The sequence below is a fragment of the Meriones unguiculatus genome, chromosome 16 (genome assembly GCF_030254825.1).
Source record: "Meriones unguiculatus strain TT.TT164.6M chromosome 16, Bangor_MerUng_6.1, whole genome shotgun sequence".
In the NCBI taxonomy this organism is placed as follows: domain Eukaryota; kingdom Metazoa; phylum Chordata; class Mammalia; order Rodentia; family Muridae; genus Meriones; species Meriones unguiculatus.
Genome location: NC_083363.1, coordinates 7014941 through 7037524, shown reverse-complemented (window position 1 = coordinate 7037524; position 22584 = coordinate 7014941). Strand labels below are relative to the sequence as shown.

The 22584-nt window shown below is 49.7% G+C and overlaps 1 protein-coding gene across 5 annotated transcripts in view; it reads right to left on the bottom strand.

Moving 5' to 3' along the window:
* Positions 1-16374, bottom strand: part of Ubash3a (ubiquitin associated and SH3 domain containing A) — a 38958-nt gene extending 22584 nt beyond the window's left edge. For 4 of the 5 annotated variants that reach the window (XM_060369213.1, XM_060369211.1, XM_060369212.1 and 1 more), the window contains exons 1-6: positions 16208-16357; positions 14456-14509; positions 10882-11068; positions 9464-9662; positions 6579-6748; positions 5035-5243 (exon numbers count right to left, since the gene is read on the bottom strand). In XM_060369213.1, the coding sequence (XP_060225196.1) occupies positions 5035-5243; positions 6579-6748; positions 9464-9662; positions 10882-11068; positions 14456-14509; positions 16208-16320 (932 nt within the window). In that variant the 5' untranslated portion in view covers positions 16321-16357. Of the gene's footprint in view, positions 1-5034; positions 5244-6578; positions 6749-9463; positions 9663-10881; positions 11069-14455; positions 14510-16207 lie in introns of all 5 variants that reach the window. The other variant, XM_021645171.2, reaches the window with a different exon arrangement.
* Between the last annotated feature and the right edge of the window lie 6210 nt (positions 16375-22584).

Below are 22584 nucleotides of genomic sequence, written 5' to 3'. Positions count from 1 at the left end.
TCTGCTTCTCCTCCATTAAAGCTCTCTCAGCCCAGAAGCCAGAGACATGTTTGTCTAAAAAAAAACATGTTCCTTCTGTTTATTTCTTGTCTCTGCTGGGCATTGGTTTGGGTGAACTATGTGGCTGCCATATAAATACTATGGATATCATTCACCCTTCCCCTCCCAGTTTCTGCAGGGGCTCTCAGACATGAATTTTTTCAGGATACCAAGTAAGCTTACTTGATACCTAATACCTGGTCTGGCCCACTCAGCTGTCTTCTTTCCTCTGAGCCAAAACCCTATTTTGATTTTTAAATGCATTATACCATTAGTATCTTAAAAGTGGTTTGTGCTTTTTTTTGGACAGAGTTTCATATATTCCAGGTTGGCTTCAGCTAACTATACGGCCAAAGATACCCTTGAACTCTGGATCCTCCTGCCAAGTCCTGGGTTTAGGGGTGTGCACTACCACATCTGGGTTTAGGCCATGCTGTAGATCAAACCCGGGGCCCTGTATGTGCTGGGCAAGCAGTCCCCTCACTGAGTGGCAAGCCGACCCCTCCTCTCATCACTCTGGTACCAAGGTCTTCTCAGCTCCTTTCTCCCGTTGTTTCTTTCAGATAAATGCTTCATTCATTCAGTGACATTCAAACAACCATGCTGGGTTGTTTGAAGCTTCCTAAAACCTGGAAGTGACTCTGAAGTTGACAAGTCCCTGTAACTCGGTCTCCCCAACCACCTGTGAGGTATAGTTTAACTCAGTCCCATCCTTACAGGAGCTTATCACAACAGCTCCCCACGATTCCAGCCTGACACCTGTCTAGAGCCACAAAGAAAGCGTCAGTTGCTGTCCACCTGACACCTGTGACCAAGCCCTGGGCCATCTGTGACCTCTGGGGAATTTTGATGTAATTCATGCATTTAAATGTTTTATTTTTATTTTATGTGTAAGAGAGTTTTGCCTGCATGTATGTCTGGGTGCCATGTGTATGCCTGATATCCACAGAGGCCGGAAGAGGACATCAGAGCCCCTGGGACTGGACTTACAGATGGTTGTGAGCCGCTGTGTGGGTGCTGGAAATTGAACCTGGCCCTCTGAAAGAGCAGCACAGTGCTCTCAACTGCTGAGCTGTTTCTCTCATCTCATCAAGTGTGTTTTGATTACCTATAAGTTATGGTCCTCTGTGGCTGTCATTGTGTCCTGTCTCATCTCTGTTCATAACCTCTTATGGGCTCCTCCATGTAGACTCGGGCTGAGAGTTGGCCATTAAACTCCAGAGATACAACCAAGAAGTCATAGGCTTTCTTCATGCACTCCCACACTACAGACACCACAGGGATGAAATGTAAGTATCAGTGAATCCCATAGCTGAACAGTGACACACACTGGAGCCACAGACAGCCCCTCTTCAGCGAGGGAGCGTGTCAGACAGAGCAGATACAGCTGAAGCACCCTGACACAGGAAGTGCAGGTCGCTTCCTCCTTCTTGAGGGCACCCGTGTCACCCGAGGCTCACTACTCAGACAGCAGAATCATTGTTATCTCCGAGGGCCATCTGTGAACTGTACAGTCAGAGAGGAAGTTGAGTTTGTCTGCTGGCCTGTCAGTTACAAAACGCAAGCAAGAGGGTGATGGGCACCTTGGCATGAGAGTAGAGAGGGAAGTGTGTGACGTTTTGTCATTTTTGTCATTTTTTTTCTCTTGGACTTCGGAGAGCCCCTCAGTGGTTGCCTTGTGCTACAGAAATAGAAGTTTCCGTTCTCCTTTGTTCTTAGAAGGGGGTGTGGCATTTCAAAGACAAAGGCATTGCATTAATGTCCTCGGGCCACGGCCATACAGACTGGGGCTTCAATGACCAAACAGGCTTCCTTGTCTTCCTGCCCTGAAGACCAGGAGGTGCCTCAAGACGTACAGGGACTTGTGATTCATCTTGGGGACTTGTGATCATCCTGGGTCTGATGATAAGTTGGTGTCTCCCCCCTGAGTCCTCAAGAACCGTCCTTCTGATCAAAGTGAGATCAGATAAGGGGCACCTTGATTTAAAGGTCTTTCTCTTAAAAAAAAAAAAAAAAGTCCACGGAGGCTTCAACATGTAAGCATATGGAGGGGTGCATCTTATCCGGCAACGGCGCCCTTGCTGTGTCTCCTCCCACCAGCTTGCTTTGTGGGAAGTGAAGTCTTCTGTGGTGAGGTGTCTTCACGTGGTTGGAAGATAGCTTCAGCTCCTTCTGGGCTCTGACCCCAGCCCTTGCCTCTCTGATCCGCAGCAGGGCTGTCTACACGCTCTGTGAAGATGCCCGAAACTCAGGTAGCTCGGGAGTGTGCCCCTCCCCCGCCAGCAGCCACCCTCCAGTAGCCTGTGGTTTCCAAGTGACAAGCGGGTGATGGATCGGGACTGTCGGGTCCTCAGAATTCTGCCGTCGCCAGCCCAAAAGGCCGGAGAGGTTGTGCTGGTGAGGGTGGTTTTCCCGTAAAGAATAATGTGTTCACGTGGCAGAGCCACCTTCAGGGCTGGGGAAGTGTCCCCTGAGCAGGAAATGGCCTCTGCCCACGTGGTTTGCAGATCACTCCCTGGGTGCTGGCATACACAGCGCTTCTTGCTGTTTATATCATGCATGACCTGTGTGAGTCCTGTAACCTTGGGAGATATATACGGAATGTCTATACAACAAGCCCACGGGTCAAACATCTGTGCACACAGCTGTCTGACTTCGCTCCCCACTGCCTAGCACCTTCACGACACATTCAGACATACGCCATGACCTCTCCTGTGACAGGGTCTCGCTGTGCAGCCCTGGCTGCCTTGGAACTCACAGATGTACGCCCGCCTCCGCCTCCTAAGTACCGGAATTAAAGCTGAGCACCGCCATGCCTCAATTTAAAAGCTCTCTAAACGGTTAAAAGAATGCTTAGCGGCTTTAAAGGCCATAGAATTGGGGTTGGGAGTGAGGGAGCCCATCAGGCACGGCACCGCATTCAGTCAGCACTTGCTGCTTCTTGCTACTTTTTGTGACTAGACACTGGTTCTCAGGGGAAGCTGGTCTCCCAGCACAGTCAGGCTCGCACGGTTGGGCATTTATACAGGTGCAGGGGCTGCATTAACGGTGAAGTGTAACCATGGCTGGCCGCAGCTTGCTGCAGCTGCAGCTCCAGGCTTGCCCCTTGCCTGACACCTCTGCCACAGTGAGATCTCCTGCCCTTGGGGGGAGAGAAGGACGAGGGGCTGAGAGCCCCGCCCCCAGCCCCCTGGAGTCTGACGCTAAGCTCTCCTGTCCTCTGTTGTTCCGCGTTTTTAGAGCAGCCAGCTGACCATAGGGTGTCTGCAGGAAATCAAGGCTTCCCGGATTCTGTTGTTCAGCCCTTCACCTCCCAAGCTGGGAACTCAGTTCGCACATGAGGGTGTGTTCGGCTCTCTCTGCAGGCCTTCGTGACTTAAGTGGATCATGAGCTGAAGGCTGATAGAAAAGCCTTGGCATCATGGCTGAGGTTTGCTTCCTGAGCATGCTCCTCAACTCTTAGGAATTAGCCTGTGAAGCCGAGATGACACGGAACGGCCCCCTGTAGAACTGGCTGAATCCATGCACTTCAAATACCAGCTTAAATTAGTACACATGGCAGCTTCATAAACGCCTATAAGAATCCGTGGTCAGCTCAGCTGCCCAGCACACGTGAAACCCAGGTGATGCCACTTCTCTGTAATACCAGTACTCTGGAGATGGAGGCAGGAGGATCAGAGGTTCAAAGGTCATCCTTGGCTAGAGACCAACATAGTGAGTTCCAAGGCAGCCTAGGTCACGTGAGACCCTGCCTGTATAGGGGTGATAGGGGACCTACTTTGTTGTCAACTGCACCTGGTGGGGCAGCCCGAGGGCACAAATGCCATCCCTGGCTTGCCACGTAAACCCAAATGTAAGTTTAATTAACAGAAAGAGACAGTAGCATAGAGGTCAGCCGATCTCCTTCCATAAATGTTTTCAGAAAACCCTACGTTAAAAAAAAAAATAACATCTGGCAAAGCCTAGTCATTTTCCCCATGAACGCCTGTCAGCCACTAAATGACCAAAATCAATCACTTGTTTTAAATATTCAAAATACACTGCTTCTCGATTTATTCGAAACAGAGGTTTTAGCCACCAGAACTTTTGCCACACTCTTTAACTGGCTTCCAATGGGCACATAAATAAAACTGTACGGTTTCCACCGCTTTGCCTTATGAGCAGCTTTGATACAAACAAACAAACAAATAAACAAACAAACAAAGCAGCAGCTGCTGCCCGGGGATTCCCTCAGGATGGAGACAGACATAGGAAGCTGGGGAAAGGGCTCCGAGTTGCAGCGAAACGCTTAGCAACATTGTCCATAGGGAACTGAACTGGTGAAGAATGAAGTCGGTTAAACAGCTCAGGTTACCTCTACGCACAGTGTCAAAGCTGTCACCGAGTTCCTCCTTTTTGCTTACAGTAAATTGGGGTAGGAGCCAACACCCTAGATTTTTTGAAAATCCTTAGCCGCGACAGATGGTGCTAGATGAAAAATGACTAGATCCCCCGACTGAGCTGGAAGAAACATACTGCCAGGAGCGTGACAGCTTCCAGGAAATAGATTTTGCCAACAACCACAGAGCTTCGGAAAGGACCCTGAGCATCCGGTGAGTTCCCGGTGCCAGCCATGCCAGGATCAGAGCCTCATATGGGGGACTCACCCAGTAAAATTTGAGTCATGTCATTATAGAACAGTAGAGGATTGCTAACCCTCCTTTGAGCTCCACCAGGGCCAGTTCTGACCTCTGTGTGCACTGTGTGATGGTCATCAGAAGGAAGTGTTTTACAGTATTTGGGCATTGTCTCAGAAGAGCAATTTGAAACGATGTGATTTCCGGAGGGTTATCAGCAGCAGCCATAAATAGATGATATGTTTACTGTGTGTATTGGGGAGGGGGTAATGCGGCCAGTGTGGGGACTGCACGGCTTTCTAGTGACGGGATCTAGGAGCACACAACCGCCATGCCCACCGACTCAGGTGGCAACTGACAGAGAGAGGGCGGGTCTTACCTGTGCTTCACCCACGTGTCAGCCTCATTGGCTCGCTCCGTGTAGTTCTCTGGCAAGAAGCCCCGGCAGCCAGTCCGATGTGAGGTCCCGATGGCCCAGCCCTCGCTGGCTTCCTCCTGCTGAGTAGGATCCACGAAGATGTAGTCACCAGGAATGAGCATTAGCTCGTCCGCATTCTGGGGTTTGTACTGGAACAGCGCCTTCAGGGTCTAGAAAGGGGTCAGGAGACCCATGCTTTGGTGAGGGTTTGGCTGGGACGCAAAGGCCAGATACCTTCTGTCTCGCCTTCTGGCTCCTCTGATCTGTCTTATGCCTCCAGGGTCCCTTCATCCCTTGCCTAATGATACACAATGTGGCACATAGCCAAATGCTGCAGTGTGAAAATCTTAGGGTGGATTTAGAAATAAAGCTCCATCTTCCTTCCTTCCACCCATCCTTTTTTGAACCCATCCGCCCACTTACCTTCCAATCCACTTGGGGCATTCATTTATCTGCTTACACACGTTTGTCTATCTTTTTGCCTATCCACCCACCCATCCACCCTTGCATTCATCTGTACATCTACTCAGACACCCATTTTCCCATCCATCCATCCATCCATCCATCCATCCATCCATCCATCCCTCCCTCCATCCACTTATCCATCCGTCCATCCATCTACCCACCCACTTTCTGATTCATTCATCCATCCAGTCATCCAACTGTCAATTTATTCACTCATCTTTCTACCCACCCAGTCACCTACCAACCCATCTGCCCAATCACTCATTCATCTGTCCATCTACTCATGCACCCACTCCCCCTTCATCCACACATCTATCCACTCACCCACTCAGACATCTATCTATCCACCAATTTATCCTCCACCAATTTATCTATCCATCTACTTACTCATAAACCCACCCACCATCCATTCATCTACCCATTTATATTTACCTACCTACCTATCCATCCATCCATCCACCCACCTACTTATCCACCCACCTCCTACCAATCTATCCATTCATGCATCATTTATACATATATCTGTTCCTCTCATAGGAAATAGCTTACAGTGTGACCAAAGATGCATATCTACCTTCCTTGGTGTGAAGCTATTTACAATTTCTCTTACAACAGGCAATGTTGTGGCTTCCTCATATGGATTCCCTGTGTGTGTGTGTGTGTGTGTGTGTGCGTGTGTGTGTGTGACATACTTCCTTCCTCAACTAATCAGATCTTAGGAAAGGGAACATTGGGATGAAACCCATCAAAATCACTATGTAGGGTGAATCAGTAAGTAAAGCATGCATTGACACGTCTTGAAAAAGGCTTTTCCAATACTGTGGGAGGGCTTTCATCATCTTTTGAGATGATTGTATGTGCCCAACTCATCTATAAAGGAATGATCCTTCTAAACTGCAGGTGAGAAGACTCCAGCAGAGCTGAGCCCTTTGTTTTCTTCAGGGAAGGTTGTAGGGATGAGTGCTGTCAGTAGAACATTTATCATTTCCTGTCGGTAAGAAAGGCTGGGCTAGCCCACCGGCCCAGCCAGGTCTTCTTACCTGGTAGTGCACAAAACGCATGTCTCGGGAGTATAGAGCAGCTGTCCACTGACAGGCATGGCTGGGCTGGATGGCTCTGGCCAGCTGCTCCAGGGTCCTTTGGTGGTGAGGGTAGAACTTGTGGGCCAAGGTCAGGTGCAGCTGCTTGGTGCACGGCTTGACGGTGCAGTCTGTGGAGTCAAGGAAATGCAGGATGCTGGGTAGCTCATCCTGGATGTCAAGGGAACAGAGCGTGGCATGTTGGGTACCCACATCAGGTGAGAATGGGGGTGCTGAAAGCCTGTCCCTGGATGTCACTGCTACCTGCCCGGAACAGGCAGAAACCCTTCCTCATCATGCCTCTGCTCTACCACGCCTGCCCCTTAGAGTTGGCGCTTTCTTGACAGGGACTGGGCTCTCCCTATTAGGAAGGATGTGGTTGGATGCTTGCAGAGTGTTTGAAGAACAAAAGGCAGGTGCAGAGATGTGGATCAAGGTCTTCAGAGCTCTTCTCCTGCAAGACAGTTTCAATGACAGAAGTGCAGCGACTGGCCCCTTCATTCTCTCGTGCACACACAACAGGAGACTCTAGGTTGGTGCTGGTTTGGTTTGGTTTGGTTTTGGTTTGAGACAGGATCTCATGAGCCCTAGGCTGCTTTGAGTTTGTTGTATAGCTGAGGATGACCTTGAAATTCTGACCCTCCTACCTCTATTTCCTGAGTGCCAGGATCATAAGCGCTCACATCCATTTCTGGTTATGCATTGCTACGGATTGAACCTAGGGCCTGTCATTGCTAGGCAAACTCTCTATCCATTGAGCTACACTCCCCAGCCTAGGCCAATGCCTTTTGCTTAAAGAAGAGTCTCCTGAGCCATGGACTATAAAACCTGCAGCGTGTCTGATGTTCATTTGCCTTTCCTCACCGGAAACCCTAGTAGTGCTGAGGCCCGGAGCTTTGTGATGGCCTCTGACCCTGAGACCTTTTTGGCTCCAGCTTGGCCTTTGAGTCTTTCAGGTCAGTAAACAACAGAGGATAGTATCTCAGGAACAGACGGAGCTGGTGTCGGCTGGACCATAAGCATTTCAGGCTCTGAGGAGGCAGCCCGGTGCCTTAGTAGGAATGGCACAGACTTGGCCGTGTCAGGACCCACTTCAAGGATCTTCCATGCTTGTCACCACAAGGGCTTTGGCTGGGAGTCAAGCTCTAACTTAGTTTCCTTCTAGACAGATAAGCCTTGATGACAAAGACAGCTGGTTCCAGGACTCTGGAGTCCACTGAGGACTCTCAGTGCCCGAAAGCTGCTGGTCTCCTCTTCATGTAGGTCAGGAAGCAGACAGGATGTGTTATTCCCCTAATGAAAGTTCTGGAAGGTTCAGGTACCATGACACTAGGTTCACCACAGTGTTTTCCACATAGGGACCTTTAGCAGCCGGATGGACCCTGGCCAGGTCCCTGAACCCTAAGCTTCTGGGCAAGCAGCCAGCCCAGGTGGCATGAAGGGTGAGTGTGTATATATGTGTGTGACGGGAAATTCCTTTTGTGACACATTTTAGTAGTTGGGGAGGGTGTGCTCCCAAAGTGAGTTAGCACAGCCTGGGAAAGGCCTGATTTGGCTTCTCCAGAAACCCAGGGGTGACTCATGCAGACTTTTGAATAGGCCTTTGTTTGCCCTCTGTTGCCCTGTGTACTTGGGTTCAATTTCACTGAGAGGGCCAGTGTGGGCAGGGAGGGACTTGGGACACTCCTGAGCTGTCATTCCAGGAGGGTCTCCCAGCCTCTCAGGTCAGACTGAGGTATAAGCTGGGAAGGCAGGAAGAGCTCTGTCAGGGTCAGGAGATGGCGATGAGCTAGCTCTCCCAAGAAGTCAGGCCTAACGACTGGCACTGTTCAGTGATGCATAACACTCAGTTCTAGGCCACCAAGATAGGTGAGCACGGCACTTCCTGTTGCAATAGGATCCCCAGACTGGGTGGTGTAAAACAAGAGGAGTTTATTGTCTTTGAGATCTGGAGGCTAGACGTTCAAATTCAAGGTGTGCACAGGGCCACATTCCTTCCCAAGGCTCTCGGGGTGGGTCTTTGGGTATCATCTCTCTCCTGGTGGCCCCAGGCATCCCTTGGCTGGGCTCCATTTTGCCCATCTCTGCCTCTGTGGTCAAGTGTTCTCCTTGTTATCATCATGTGCCCTTTTCAGGACCATTATTGATTTAGAGTTATTGATTTAGGGTTCAATCACCAGATAACGATTTAGGGTCACTTTACTCTAGTGTGACCTCATCTTAATGAATTGCATCTTTTAAAGAGCTCACTGATAAATAAGGCTCTGTTCTGAGGTTCCTGGTGAGAGGGGACCCTGTTTAACGTAATAAGGTGATGCTGGGCAGGGGTTCCTGCTGGGCAGTCTCAGCCTCAGTTTCCTTTTTCTTTCCTTTCTTTATTTCTGGTTTGTTTGTTTCTCTTTTGAGACAGGGTCTCACATAATAAAGGTAGGAGTCACCTTCGCTGTCTAGTGAAGGGTGTCCTCAAACTTCTGATCCTCTTGCCTCCCCTTTCTGGATGACAGGCACGTGGGCGTTATGCCTGGACCAGGCTGCACTGAGGACAGAACCTCACACCCTGGCAAGCTCTCTGCTAACTGAGACATACCCTTCCTCCCCACTCTTAAGGTGGGACCTTCCTTCCCACTCTTAAGGTGAGCCCTGTGAGACCCATTCCTGGGACAGAGAGACAGGTGTCTGAGGGCAGTGGCCTACGTGCTGCCTTAGGACAAGAGTTCAACTGTCCCTTGGAGGATGGTCACTAAAGAGCCTTCACCACGGACAGGTGCTAATCCATCAAGTCCTTAGGCCTGAACCTGCCGGGACCCAAAGGGTTCAGTGGGATGCGCCCAGCTGGGCTCTCCTACCTGCCAAGACTGATGCCTCAGAGGCGAACGCTGCAGCGAATTCCCGGATGACGTCAGCGGGGCTGTCGTCGATGAAGAAGCCGAGGTAGCTGGTGGAAGAATGGAGAGCAAGAGGAACCAGGGTGGGGAAGGAGCCCAGGATCCTGTCCCCTGCTCGCCTCAGAGCCTCGTACAAACACTCCACTTTCTGGTCTTCACACTAAGGGAAGAGAAGCAGAGAGCATGCACCCTCAGGGGAAGGGAAGCAGAGAACTCGTGTGTCCTCAACTTGTTGAATGGATTTGTCTGTTGAGAACTAAGGCTTAATCGCCTGGGGCTGTTCTCTGTTCAAGGTTTACCCCTGTAGTTATAGAGGGAAGGGCCACACCCCTCTCCCCCATCTGCTGCTCAGTTACTTGAGGTACCTTGGATAAAAAGTCTTCCTGGAATGCAATCTCCTTTACATGCCTAGGTTGGAATTCTCTTGTCACTCACCCTCCCCCCTGAGCCCCGTCACCTGCTCAGTCCTCTTTCCTTCCGTGTCTCAGTTTGCACATGGTAACTCCTGGAATTCTCCAGTGAACTCTGAGGAAGCTCATGCTGCCCCCTTGGATGCCAGCTCAGACCCCCCCCCCCCAGGAAGCAATGCTTTAGTTCTGAACCCAGAGACCTCCTAGTTTCAGGGACATGGGAGTGCTTTGTGGATGCTTGGTGTGTGTGGGGATGCTGCTGTCCAGGGGATAGCTTCTGGAAGCTTCTTTGCTGCACACTGATTGTGCTTTGTGGCCTTCTAGCGCTGCGGAGTGGCAGAACAAAGCCCTGCCCCGATGTCCCAGGAGTATGTGGGCCTTTCTCTAGCTCATCAGATAGAGGCATAGAGGAAAGGGCTGCAGGCCCTCCTCCTTGGCTCAGGCCTTCCTTTCTTTGTCCCTCAACCATGCATCCTCTTGCCTTGGCAATGCTCCCTGGGGAGGCTGCTGGCTTGACCTTTCTTTTCTCCAAGAGGTCCATGCCCTGATGTAGGGAAGACCCTGGCTTATGCCTAGCCCAAACCAGCATTCTTCAGTCTTTTCATCACACAGGGGGCTCTTGCTCTGTTCAGGACTTTGCTAGTTTCTGAGTAGACAAGGACTAGGACAACATCTGCCTTCCTAGAGGGGCACATCACCCAAAAGTGCTCCTACAGATAGTTACAGAAAGATACAGAGAGCCTAGGGCCATACCTCCTTCTCCCTGGGGAACTGAAGACTAAAATGAATTGGGTCTCGAAGGAGGAACTGAAGTTGACCAGAGGAAGGAAAAGATTCCCTGAAAAGGAGCCAGCTCATGCTAATGTCTTGATTAAAATAAATCATTTGAATTCTACTGTTGCCTTGTTACCAGAGAAAACTGACATGAGCTGCAGTGGTGAGCGTTTAAGGCCTCTGGGGTGGACTCACCGTGAAAAAGTCACAGAGTGTCACGTGAGGGAAGACCTCGTGAGCTCTGTTCTTTGCACACTGGCGTCTGCTCTCCCTCCAGAACTCTTGGAGTTTTTCCAGCAAAGGCCCCGTGGGGCAGAGGAAGAGCGCGTACTCTTGAGGTATAGGGTCATCCAGCGAAGGGTCACTGCAGTGGCCATGAAGCCTGCAACAGGGAAAAAAAAACTGTCATATCAGTAGGAGCTGTCCCCATTGAGGACACGTAATAACAGTGTCACCAGCCCAAAGTTAGGGGTGTGCTGATCTCATACAAACACACAGTGCTGTGGCGATCTCTGCAAGATGGCCCCAGGCTAGACCGCTGCATATCTCCTGCTCTTGGCCCATTCCTGTTCATTCCTGTTGCAGAATGCTAACGCAGCCAATGGCAGGGAAGACCAGAGCCCAACCTTTAAATGTGGGATTAAAACACAGAGGGACATTCTTCACATTTTAACTTCACTGCAGACTTCAAATTAAACGGAAAGTTTGAAACCACAAAAGACTGGACAACATTTAGGCGAATGCTACTTTCTTTTCCCCCCTCAAAAAGTATTTATTTATTTATTTAGATTAAAAAAAGCATTTATTTGTTTATCGAGGCAGCGCTCTGTGTACGGCAGGGGAGCCTGATGGTGATTTTGCTTCCTCACCGAAGGGACTGCTGGTGTGAGTTACCACACCTAGCTAAGAAAATCCACACTAAATACAAGACAAATAAAAATGGAAAAGACACAGCTTATCTTATTGGTCAGGTTAACACCGGCGTTCGTTTCAAAGGTCCAGTGCTGTTTTCCATCGTGTTAAAAGTGCAACGAGAGCGCGGGCTGCACGTGGGCACGCTGCCGGCACACTCGGAGGAAGACGCTCAGCGCCTTAAATGAATATTTCTGCCTTTGTTCCCCAGGGCAGAGCAAGCTGCACAGGCAAAAACTCACACGGAAAGATCTCTGTCAGGCAAGAGCTAAGCGGGAGTGACCTTACTCAGCTCACTGCAGCTACAGCTTGGGAGAACTCCTGGTCCCGGTGCTATCGTCGGGCGGACACCTTGTGTGTGAACAAATTTCCTTAAGGGTAATCTGCATCGGAGGTGGGCCTGCGCCTCTTGGCTCCGCTTGTGCCTCTTTCCTGAGCTTGCCCCAATGGTGCATTTTCGGCAGGTCCAGTGAGTGTGTGTGCGTGTGTGCGTGTGTGTCTGCCTAAATCGTGCACTACTGTTCAAGCCATTCTGTGACCTGCGCTTTGGGCTCTTTCATGGGAAGAATAGACACCTCGGTTCATTGCCAGCGCGAGTCTCCCCAAGGCTGCCTCAGGTCCCTTTCACACAATATGGAACACTGCTTCCACCCATTTCCAAATCCAGGGACTTTTTATTTCTATTGCAATAAAGGGACACCACAACCACGGCAACTCTTGTTAAGGAAAACCTTTAACTGGGGCCGCCTTAGAGTTTCAGAGGCTTAGTCCGTCATCGTCCTGGCAGGAAGCCTGGCGGTGGCGCGCAGGCAGACGTGGAGCTGGGGAAGGAGCCGAGAGTGCTACGTCTTGAGCCACAGTCAGCCGAAGTGACTGCCACAGTCAGGCCTAGCTTGAACACCTGAGACTCAAAGACCCCTGCCTCCCCACCCCACACGAGTGACACACTTCCTCCGACAAGGCCAAACCTATTCCGACAAGGCCACACCTCCTACAGTGTCACTCCCTATGGGGCAAACGGGAGTCTGTGGGGGCCATTCCTGTTCAAACACAGGAGTCTGTGGGGGCCGTTCTTGTTCAAACCACCACACGTTTCAATTAATTTCACTTTTCCAAAGCTTCCAGCACAGTGCTCAAGAGCTCTGTGTACCTGGTTTGTGTGTGTGTGTGTGTGTGTGTGTGTGTATCTGACTTTTAAGGCCTCCGCATACAGGTGGAACTGTGTGCAGTCAGATGGTCAGCTTCTCCTGCTCCCGGTGCTGACACATACTGCACGCTGCCTCCGCCTCAACAGCGTCAAAGGTCCTTTTTCTTATCTGTGCTTCCCTGATCCCTATATGAGGTTAGGACCACTCTCAGGCAATTGTAGGGGACTTGGCTTTATCCCTCTTCCTTGGGAGGTCTCATTGGCGAGGCTGTTACAGGCCCCTCCCAGCACTGAGTTTGGCTTACAGTGAATTGTTTGAATCTGGACGCTGGCTTTGAATTCAGATTGCTGGAACTCTGGGCATTCCCCGTGTCTTGTAGAGGCAGACTGCCAGGACTCTGGGCATTCCCCCATCTGGTGGAGCCTCTGCCTGTGAGCTGTCTGTTTTTCTTCTGCCTGTGTGCCCTCTGCCTGTGTGCTCTCTGTGGGCTTTCTGGTCTTAGGGGAAGAGGTCTCCCTGAACACAGAACCCCGGGGCCCCTTCACAGGCTTCTATCCAGGGCTGGAGGGTTTTTGCTTTGTTTAGGCAGGCCTAGACTTGGGACCTGGGATAGCGCATATTGATTATTCATTTGCTAGTTTCTAGAATCAGTCCTAGAAGACAAACTGCCAGGCGTGTTCATGAGGGAGCGTGCAGGCTGGGTCAGCTACGGAAAGGAGACTCAAACTGAGGGAGTGACACCAGCCCGTGGACAGGCGTTACTGAGAGGGAAGAGTGAGCTGAGTACCAGTGGTGGTGGTGGTTGGGGCGGGGGGTGGTGGGCACCTTTGAGTGTGTGCTTCAGGCACCAACATTCATTTCTCTTGGCTTCCTCACTGTGAGTCCCCAGAGGCCAGCCCTCTCATGCAGCACGGCTTTCCCCGCCCGTGATGGAGTACATCCTCAGCCGCCTCCAAACTAGCCCTTCCTTCTTTTGGTTGCCTCCGTCAGACATTTGATCTCAGCAGCAGGGAAGGGAGCTGATCCGAGATCCAGGTGCTCATTCTCCACAGGGGAGCCCTCACCACTGAGCCACCGCCAAGCCCAGGATTTTCGCTGTGGCTTCTCCAGACGAGAGCAGGAGGACTTCCCAGCTGGGAACGTGGTGTCAAGTGACACCAAGCATGGGGAGGAGCTCCTAAGAACAAGGGACCCCCCTCCCCAAACACACCCACCCGAAGCAGGGGCCTGGAGTGGGAGTGAAGTCATCTTTCCCCAACCCTCCTCCAGATGTACCCTGAGGTAGCTTGGGGGTCCATGACTGTCTTCAAAGTCCCTTCCTGTCTGCAGTGGCCTGAGAACATGGTGAATTTTGTATCTATACAAAGGACACCTTCGTACTTTATTTAACATATACCATAAGCATGAATTTGTGTGGACCAAATTTGGATTAAATCGTGTGTGTGTGTGTGTGTGTACTTAGGAGTAGAAGCCAGCATCCCAGAGATCTGTGCAGAGTTCTACATCTGGCTTTTAAGTGAGAAAAACCTCTAGATTCTCTCTCACGTCTCACAGCAGGGTTATATTATTTCCCCAGGGCTCAGACCTGAATGTTATTTTGAGTCATTTCCGAAGACACCCTATCCCACTCGGAGGACCCACCCAGGGAATAGAGTCCCGGTGGTCTCACCCAAGCCCCCGTGTAGCCCTGCAGCCCCCATCCCACTCACCAGTCTGCGGCCTCCTCTGCCGTCTTCCTTCCTGTGGCTGCTAGTGCTTTGAGCCTGGGGAACGTGAACACAGGACAGTCGAGGTTAGGGGTCTCTTCTTTGGAAGGGCTGAGTTCTAGCAGTAAGATGGCTGCTCATGCACACTGTGGCCTACCAGGGCTAAGCTGTTGGACTTCCTGACAGGTGCCGTTATGCCGAGACCTCCATCTTTCACACACTGACTCATGCCCCAACCCCCCCCCCCCACCAGCTCTCTTCCCAGCTTGATCGCCTGTTCCCGGACCCTGGCATCCTAGCGCTGGAGACCCGACCTCTGCTCTCTCCTGTGCTCCTCTCTCTGCACCTTGCTACCCTGCCAGAAAGCTGACCTAATCTACCTGTGGATGCTAGCGTGAGCTGGGACAGGCTGCATTCCTGGCTCTGGCCTGTGCTTCCCTGACAGGTGCAGCCCCACCCCAACTGTTCAGCAGGAAGCACCCCTTAGCCAGCTGCTGGGCAGGCTGCTCCAAGTTCCCCTCCTGTATGCCTCACTCTCAAATGCTCATTGGTGCTTTCCTCGTGGCGCCCATGTGTCTTATGCATTCTGGGACCTGGGATGTGAATATGTGACTTGAATTTGGCTGAGCTGGACCACAGAGAGCAGAGTGGGCCATGGACCCAGCAATCATGCAGCTGGCTCCCATTGGAACCCAAAGGCCGTGCTGCCCAGCACTGGCACTGTTTGTGTGAAGAGCAAAGGGGATGTAGCCACGCGGAGAGGCTGAGACAGAGAGGCCGTGTATGAGTCTTGCCTGAGCAAGGACTTTAAGACACGCAGGTGTTTACTGTTTAAGCCAGCGGGGATGCTGAAGGCGAGCCCACCGTACGGCTTGACCAGTGAAACCGAGCGAGTCTCGGAGGTGTTGAGATCTGGCTCCTGCCTGCCCCAGGCTCTTGGCAGACTATCCTTTAGGCCTTTAGTGTTCTCATTCCCAGCTGGATGGGGAATGTTTGGCTGACGGCTCCCTGATGGGCTGGGTTCTGTCGCCCACTTAGTGACGACAAAGTCCTGATATCGGGAGGAGCAGGGACTAGTTTCATCATCGTGCCCTCCACAGTGACCAGGGTCTTGTCATCTCACTGAATGTGTTTGGCTTGTTCCCAAGTTCCCCGAAGCACACTTCTGACTTGTGTCTACCTGGGCGTCAGGTTCAGAGGGGACCACAGCTAAGAAGCAGGTTTGCGATGGGCGCTCTGACTACCATCAGCATCCCTGAGCCTGTGGACTCGGATGAGCCGGGTGGTGCTGAGCCCGGCTGTCTCTGGAATTTCTCACCCACCGGACATTCCTGATACTTCCCCTAGAGACAAATGGATCTCCCTGGGCTGCTCAGAAACTCAAATGGTAACTGTCTCAGCAGATCCTAGCCTTAGAGACTCATCAGAGTCAGATGCCTTGAAATGTCACCACTGGAGTCACTGAGCTGAAATGTGGGTGATTGCCCTAACCCTCACTCCTCCAAACCCCTCAAGCGGGCAGCCAGAGACCCACATGGCTCCCAGCGTGCACGTGTCTCAGGGTCTCCGTCAGCCAGTGGGAAGAGCTGCCCTTTCAAAGGTCAAGGCCAGGAGGAAGGAGCCCTCTTCCGAGACACCATCTCACACTGTGAGGCGACCACTTTAGCAGGACGTGAGCAACCCTTGTGTGGCAGCAGAGGGGTCCACCCAGGCAGGCAAGCCAGGCCTCCGGGCCGTGGCAGCTGCAGTACTCACGCGGTATGTGTGGGATAGCCCATGGCCAGGAGGGGGTCCAGGAGCGAGGCGGTGCTGCGGCCCTTGAGCTTGCTGGAGACCTTGGCGTAGAGCTGAGTCTCCCCCGCAGCCATGTCTTCCTGCTTGCCGAGCAAGAGGCCGCCTGCTCACTGCAAGGGCCAGATAAAGTGAGAGGGGAGAAGGAGGCAGGCTTGAGGCTGTGAAGAAAAACCTCAAGCCTCGTTTGATCTTTCTGACACAGGCGAATATCCTGTTTGCGCAACGAACGGGCTTGAATTCTCCCTGTGGGTCCGAGGCAGCGTCTTCCAAACCCACCTGCTTCCACATCGGGGTCTGCGCTGACGCAGTCCATCATCAGGGTCTGCCGTGCTCTCGTGCACTCGGGAAGCATTTGGAGAAGGTCAGGGCATCAGAAGTCTGGAACAGGCCCCTCTCGTGGGTTTCCACCGGGTACCCACCCTGGTCTACAGACAAGACACTGAAATTCCCTCTACGTACAGTCCCTGCTTGTTCTAAAACACTAAAAAAAAATTTTTTTAAAGTTTTCATTGACCTCTTTTATTAATGAATTTTTCAAGTTCAATGCTGTGCACGTAGCACGAGGAATTTCCATAGGGCGAGCACATTCCGTCTCTCCCCTCCGGGACCAATGAAACAATAATGTGAAACCCAGGGCATTTTAGTTTTACGCCTCTCTCTAAAGGGACATCTGGCAGCGTCTGAAGACATTTGTGGTTGCCAAAACTCTGGGAAGGGTGGGGACATGCTGGCAACTAGTGGCTGTCACCCACAAATGCCACAGGGCCTGAATTTGTCTGTACAGCTACAGGTGGACTTGTCCAGTGCCGGCAATGCAGGGGGCAAAACCCCACTCCAGGACTTTCCAGAACCTTAGACGCATCCCTGCCCCACCCTGACTCTTCCCCAGCTCTTACTAGGCTCTTCCGTATGTTAATTCAGAGCCTCGTGTCACTAGAACACTGGAACACATGCTCTGTCATGGTTTCTTCTCAGGGATCAAACCCAGGGTTCCATGCACGCTAGGCAAGCACTTTAACCCTTTGCTCCAAATTCTGCCTGCGGGATTTGCCCACACTCTTGCTTGCTCCTACTAAATGGTTCCTGGCTCTTCCATCTCTCTCTTGGCTTATGAACACGTGGGGCGAGGCCACAGTCTGCCCTCAGGCCAGCAGAGGGTGAAGGCCTGGCATCGCCAGCCCTCAGGTCTGTGCACAGGTGCATCTCACTATGGTTGCAACCTGCATTTCCCAGGAGAGCCATGATGGCAGTGCTGTGTCACAGGCCTACTGGTCATGGTACAACCTCTCTGGGGAAGTGTCTTCTTGGATCTCTCTGCTCATTTCCCCTCCTTGGTTTGTTAGATTTTTGTTTTGTTTATCAGCTCAGGTTGGCATCTTCTGCATCCTGTTTGAGAAATCGTTTATCCGAACCAGTGACCACAGTCCCCTCAGCTTTGTTCTAGAAGATTTGCTGTTGTCATTCCCGTTTAGCTCAGTGCCTGTTGGAAGTCATTTTGTGTACGGTGTGAGGCAGGGCTGAAGGGTCTTTATTTTCATTGACAAGACCAACTCATGCCAAGGGATTAGCAGATGGAGTTTGCTTCTGGCTCCGTCGTCTTCTCTTGCCTTATTTGTTCGTTTTTTTGTGTTCGTTCTTTAATCACTATGGTGTGAGAGTGAGCTGATGTTTGTGTCTATGGGGTTGTCCTTCGCTCTTGCTTTTTATCCAAAGAGCAGGCTGCATGTGTACCATAGAGGCTGCAAATGGCTCACACATAAGTCAATCAACTGTCAGTAATCGGTCACTGTCATTCCCCAGGAAGGGCTGCTGTTTCAGTCACCACGCTAGGGAACTGCACGGCATAAATGGATGACGGACTTGAACGTAAAATCTGAACCTATTAAAAACCTGTCGAAGAAAGCCTAGAAAAACAACAAAAAAAAAAAGCGTGTTGTGTTTTAGTTTATAAAACTGTCTTAGGGCATAACAAGCATAATCAATGATCTTTTATTCTTCCCCATTGGGCTTCATCAAAGTCATAAGCATCTGCTCTTTGAAAAGTACTGTAAAGGAAATGAGAGAAAAGGTAAGCCACAGAGTGGGAGAAAACGCTCCCCGCCTACATACTTGGTCCCATACCCGGAATATACAGTGAGTTTGTGAAGTAGGTATTCTTAAGAGCTAGTGAGAGAACCGATAAGCAAGTTTAAAATTGGGAAAGTGTCTAAATGGTGAAGAAGAGACTGGAGCGGTCATGGAAGGTGTCTGGCCTCACTCATCACTGAGGGGTATAGATGAAGAGCACAGCGCAGTTCCAGACCACCGGTTAGACCTGGAGCCAAAGTCAAAAGCACCAACAAGGCCAAGCTTTAACAAGGTGAGAGAATGCTTGAAACGCCCATGTTTTCCGTGAGCTCGTCCTTCAGCCAGCTACTCTGGAAAGCGCGTTGACACCGTCTCTTATAAAGTCTCCTATAAAGGCTAACGCGTGTTTACCACATGACCAATTCTGATTTTAGGTTTTACCAGGGAAACGTCAAAATGTGTGCCCCCCCCCCAAGCCCTCTTTAAACATCCACGGTGGTTTTATTCGTCACAGCCCCAAACTGGAAAAGACCCCAACAGTCCAAGTCAGATCCAACGGGAACACACGCAGAAGTTGCGTGCTCAGGGCAGCTGGGCTCATCCACAGGAAGCGCCACAGCCCTGCTTCCTGCCGCACCAGAGAGGAGAGGAGCTCACTGTGCTGAGCGCCCGGGGACAGGCACCGTGTCGCTTGCTATATGGATTTATTTCCGTGACATTTAGACAGGCAAGATAAGATCGCTCTATAGCTGTGGGCTGCCTGAGGCAGGGTGGGAGTATGTTGTGGGCTGAGGGACCCGGCTGGGTGGTGTTCACAATGGTATCTTTTTTTTTTTCCAAGACAGCCAAACTAAGTATTTCGAATGAGCACATTTGGCAGCCTGTGGAGTAAGCCTCAATAAAACTGATCTTAAGAGCAATGAAAGGAATGCTAAAGACAGCAAAAAACCCCAATGCATTAGTTAAATTTTTTTTTTTTTTGCCAGGAACAACCTGTAGGGTTAGATTGACTGAGATCATTTGAGAAGGAACTGACATTTTAACAGTATCATGTCTTCGATTCCATGAATACAGTATCTCTCCCTACTTAATTTCGCCTAGTGGTGTTTTGTAGTTTTCAGTTTCTTTTTCTTAATTAAAAAATATTTTATTTATGATGTGTGTGTGTGTGTTGTGTACCTGTGAGTGACTGCAGGCCATGGCCACCTGTGGAGGTCAGAGGGCAACTTGGGAGAGCTGCTTCTCCCTGTCCCCCTTTGCATAGTTCTAGTGTTCATGCTCAGGTTATCAGGCTTGTATGACGAGCATTTTACCCGCCAGGCAGTCCTGCTGGCCACCTCATTTATGTTTTTGATGATATTATAAGTTATATATATATATATATACACACACATATATATGTATATACATATATACATAAATATATAAATATATGATATTATAAGTTATATATACACATATATGTATATATAAATATATACATATATATTTATGTACATAAATATGATATAAGGCTTCCATCCTATAGCTCAGGTAGGTTTTGGACTCATTATGAAGTAAAATATGACCTTGAACTCCTGATCCTTCTGCCTCTACCTGCATCACCACGCCTTGTTTTAAATAATTATACATATAATATATACATTTAATCTTTATGTGTATGGGTATTTTGCCTGCATGTATGCATGTGCGCCGCATGCATGTCTGGTGCCTCCGGAGGCCAGAAGATGGCATCAGAGCCCCCGTAAACGGCCATGTGGATTTTGGGAACTGAACCTGGGTCCTCTGGAACAGCAGCGGGTACTCTTAACCACGGAGGCCTCTCTCCAGCCCCCGGTGAACGATGCTTTAAGACAATACCAGTTTCCAAGTGTTGGCAGGGGTAGAGAAATACAGCTGAGTTTTGTATAAGGATCCCACATCCAAAGCTTTTGCCAAGCTTGCATATTACTCCTGGAGCTCAGAGATTCTTTTGCACTTTCTACCGCCCCAATATGAGCCAACTCTGAGCAGCAGCAGTCTTCCTCTTCCTTTCAAATTGCTGTTGGAACATTAGGGCTATGTGTGATTTTATTATACCATCACCTGGCATGTTCTTCCAGTGAAGGCAAAAGTGAGCTCTTTGATGCTAACTCGATCTGGTTTCCTAAGAGTAATCCTGAGTCTATAAATACACACACATATATAATGTTATATATAATATAACAATATAATATAATAAATGTAATATAACATAACACAATATAATTAATATAATATAATACAATAGCATAACATATATTATATATAATATAATACAATACAATATAATATAATATATGTATGCTTATGCATTTTTCTATCATTCACTGAACTCAACATACTAACACTTTTTTTAAGGGGTCCTGCATCAGTGTTTTTTGTTGTTTATTTATTTATTATGTATACAGTGTTCTTCCTGCATGTTCACCCGCATGCCAGAAGAGGGCACCAGATCTCATTACATATTTGTTTTTAATTAAAAGGTTTTATTTGTGTGTATTTATGCAGACGTGTGTGGGTACCAAAAGAAGGTGCTGGGATCCCCTGTGAGCCTTCTAGCGCGGGTGCTGGTAACCAGATTCCATCCTCTGCCCTTTGAAATTGGCTTTCCACATTTCCCAGCATTCAGAGCTGCCCTGTAGCTGTGAGGTCACACCTGACTCTGGATGTGCCCATTCTACAGTCTACACTCTACACCCTTCGTGATTCACGTCTCCCCACTTCCTCTCACTCCCCCCTAACCCAACAGCCACCATTTTGTTCTCTGCTACATTCTTCCTTTTGTACATTCTACACCTAAGGGTCAGCCAGCAGTCTCTTTCTCTGCTTGGCCTGTCTCATTTTCTGTGGCAGACTCCAGGCCTTGCTTCATTCTCCTTTTCCCCGGAGGGACTCAAGAGGGATAGCCCAGTCAACTGATTCATCTTGAATTGGAATGTTAGAAATAGACAGAGTTCGCCACCATCAAGGCCAAACTCACCTCTTGCTCCAAAGGGAATTAAGAGATGGGTTATTGTGACTCACGTGGCTTCGAGTTACCCTGAATGACAATGCTTTGCTGTGGAAGGGCTACACGGACCTTTTATAGTCGCGGAACAAAAAGGCATTTTCAAACACACTGCCTGGGACATCAGATAGTGGGTTACAGGGACGCGAAGACCTATCTCCTGTAACTCTCAGGTGACATCCGATGCCAGGCTCAGCATTAGGGGTGACAGAATTCAGTCGTCGGCTAAATTATTGCATTCCAACGGTTTTACTTGTGAGCTGAAAGGATGTTAGGTCAGACAAAGAGGTGGGTGATAAGTGACCCCAAAGAGGGTTAAAGACAGCCCAAGACGACTTGATTCTTGACCTGAAACATTCCAACACACACATACATACACCCCACACCCTTAAGTTCTGGTCAGTTTATAAAACATCTTGAACATAGCTGAGGCTTTATGCGTGAGGTGAGTGTGTGTATTATCCATTGGGGAAAAAAAAGGTAAATATAATTTTTCTCCATTCATATATGATTTTTCCCTTCCAAATAATATTTTTGAGCAATTATGTTTATATCTACAATATACTGATATATGGAATGTTCTGATGCATCTCTCCGTAATCCTACAACTTAAAGCTGCGGCAGCAGAATGGTGAGTTTGGGGCCAGCCTGGGCTAACCGATGTGATGTTGACTCATAAAACAAAATGAACTAAGCAAACAGGAACGAAACAAAGGAAGGGAGGGAGGGAGGGAGGAAGGAAGGAAGGAAGGAAAAAAGGAAGGAAGGAAGGAAGGAAGGAAGGAAAGTAGGTGAGAGGAAGAGGGAGAAGAAAGCTCATTTGCATCAGCCGGGAAATCCTCTAGCTGACTTTTCCCCTTTCCTTAGACCTTGAAAGGTTGTCTTTCAGGTCAGACAAAGGAAAGAAACCAGCCTGATGGATAGTTGACTCCAGTGGGGGCTGAGGGGGCTGGGGAACCTGTTTGACCTTTGGCTTGTATCCTGTTGGCCCTTGGTTATCTGTGTGTCTATTCGATACTGTTTGACCACTTAGATTCACAAGTGGCTCTTCTTGGTCCCGGGCACTGTGAGGGTTATGACAGAACATTCTAGATCATTGTCCAAGATGTCCCGACTCAGAGAAAGAAAGGAAAGCTTCAAGAACCAAGTCTCCTATCCACAATCTCAACAATTGTTCATCTTGGGGTCCGGAGAGCAGTCAGAAATAAGACAGAACCCCGTGAGCATGGAGGACTTCGGATGA